The 2,500-nt window shown below is 43.6% G+C and overlaps 1 protein-coding gene across 1 annotated transcript in view; it reads right to left on the reverse strand.

The window, feature by feature from the left end:
- Positions 1-679: 679 nt before the first annotated feature.
- LOC138957919 (uncharacterized) overlaps positions 680-2,500 on the reverse strand; it is a gene marked incomplete at its 3' end in the record, with an annotated part of 6,272 nt that continues 4,451 nt past the window's right edge. The window contains 1 exon segment of the mRNA XM_070328950.1: positions 680-1,000. Coding sequence (XP_070185051.1) covers positions 680-1,000 — 321 coding nt within the window.

The following is a 2,500-nucleotide window of genomic DNA, read 5'->3' on the forward strand; positions in this document are numbered from 1 at the left end:
GAATTTTCTTTATTTTATGTAGATGTCATCACAATAAAAGCAAACACTCACTGACCAAATGAATACAATAAACCCAGCATGTTACTAGGGATCGTGAGCTAAAGGGTAAGTTGCACGAGCACACTTACTTTTTATAACCTTAAAACATACAATGAAATATCCTATACACAAAGGGGAACAAGTATGTAGCCTATCAACACATAGTGCAAAACGTGCGCCACTTTCATGCTATCTTTTTTTTCTTTGATGGAAAACAAAAACATTAATGGAAGAGCTATAAGGTGCTGGGAGCAATAATGTGCGACATAGAAAAATAGGTAAAACGAGGGTGTTACTGTTTGGTTCACAGAAAAAAACCGCGCCCTTTCCGCATAAACTATCATTGTAACAGATTAACCCTGGGTTTTACTCAAGCACATACCACCAGATGTAGTATTTACTGATTCAGCGTTCTTACCTATTCCCCACAATATTTGTACCGCCCCCCCCCCACCAGCACCCCCACCTCCACAACCCCCCACCCCACCCACAACAAAAAAATAGAATTAAATATAACAACAAATAATCAAAATGACAAAGGTGTCAATCGTCAATGGGTCAAGTAGGTTATTATTTGCTGCCTCTTAGGGAATAACCCAACCTACCCCTGCAAAAGAATCTAGATGTAAGCCTTTCTTACCTGAGTCTCCCTCGTCCCTGTCGTCCTCCAGCCTGTCCCCCTCCTCCCCCCACCTGGGCATGGATGGGTCATCGGTGTCAATCAGCCTGTCACTAGGCGACTCCTCGCCGCCTAGCCTATCGTCCAGGCCGTAGCCCTGCGAGCCAGAAACACCGTCCCTGTCACCACCGAACCCGTCCTCGGATCCCATGTGGCTCAGGGGTACCGCCTCCTCGGGGATTGGTGGGTTCTCCGGATCCGGAAGTTTATCGATGGCGCGCGCCTTGTACCGGATGTCGCGGCGAATGGACGGCAAACGAAGCTTGAAGCTCTGGTGGCGGTCTGCGGTCGGACATGGAAACAAGAGAGAGGGGCAGGTCAAAGGTGAGGACCATTAGTTAATTGTTTGAAAACATAGCAATTTTAATTTTCGAGGAGAGAGAGAGAGAGAGAGAGAGAGAGAGAGAGAGAGAGAGAGAGAGAGAGAGAGAGAGAGAGAAAGAGAGAGAGACAGAGAGAGAGAGAGAGAGAGACAGACAGACAGACAGAGACAGAGAAAAAACAGAGAGAGGGGGAGGAGGGGCAGAGGTAGAACAGGGGATAGTTAGAGAGATAAACCGAGCGAGAGAGAGAGAGAGAGAGAGAGAGAGAGAGAGAGAGAGAGAGAGAGAGAGAGAGAGAGAGAGAGAGAGATCCCCCAATAATATGTATCAACATCAAAACAATCACATTGAGCGACAATGAAAATTGTCCGTTTGTTTGTGCGCGCAATGTGCACGTTGTTGTTGCTGTTGTGTGTGCGTGTGTGCGTGTGTATAAAGCGATTCCGAGAAAACTACTTAAGCGATTTTCTTAAAACTTCACATGAGAGTTCCTTGGTACGATATCCCCAGACCTTATTTTTTCCCTTTTTTTCGATAAATGTCTTTTGAAGACGTCATATCCGGCTTTTTGTGAAAGTTGAGGCCGCACTGTCACGCCCTCATTTTTTAATCAAATTGATTGCAATTTTGGTCAAGTAATATTCGACAAAGTCCGGACTATGGGTATGAGTTTCAGCTCCGCAGCTTAAAAAGTAGTTGATAAGTTTGCTCATTAAAGTTGTCATTAAAATCAAATTTTCACTAACAGATTTAAAAATGATTGCATCGTATTCCCCAATTTCTCCTGACTTCAAAAACATACATGTATATGTCATGTTTACTCACAAAATGTGCTCAGAATTACAGAAAATATGTTTAAAGGCACAGTAAGCCTCCCGTAAACCATCACAGATACGGTCAGGCTTTTACACACAGTACAAACACCCTTTCATTTAAACACTCACCGATTGAGAACATCCTAGGTGCCCTCCGTAAAGAGCGAACAATTTTCAAAGAATTTATTTTTGCGTGGTTTATCTTACCCCTGAGCCATCGTGAACCCGTGTGATCCAGTTTCCCTTTTTCCCAATGTAGTCGTCAGTTAGTCATTTGAATGCGACTTGATATGAGCTTATCTACAATAGCACGTTTTTATGCACGAAACAAACGGCTGTGGTTCACAAGAACTCTAGCGATGGCTTTGGACTGTTGACTGAGAGGAACGGCGATAGGCCCTATGCCGCATAAACCGTCGTCTGCTACGACCCTTGCATGACCCTGCTTCCGGGCTTTTCTTTTTTCCAACTTTCACAACTTCGAATTGCACTGATCTTGTCTTGATGAAAAAAGAATTCTTTTATGATTAAAGAATGTTTGTGTAACAAGCTGTCAATTTATTATTTAGATTTTAAAAGTTAGGTCTAGCGCAAAAACGCACCACGGTCCAAAAACATTCTGATAATCATCGATGCACGGCTAT

The sequence above is a fragment of the Littorina saxatilis genome, unplaced genomic scaffold (assembly GCF_037325665.1).
Source record: "Littorina saxatilis isolate snail1 unplaced genomic scaffold, US_GU_Lsax_2.0 scaffold_2405, whole genome shotgun sequence".
NCBI lineage: Eukaryota > Metazoa > Mollusca > Gastropoda > Littorinimorpha > Littorinidae > Littorina > Littorina saxatilis.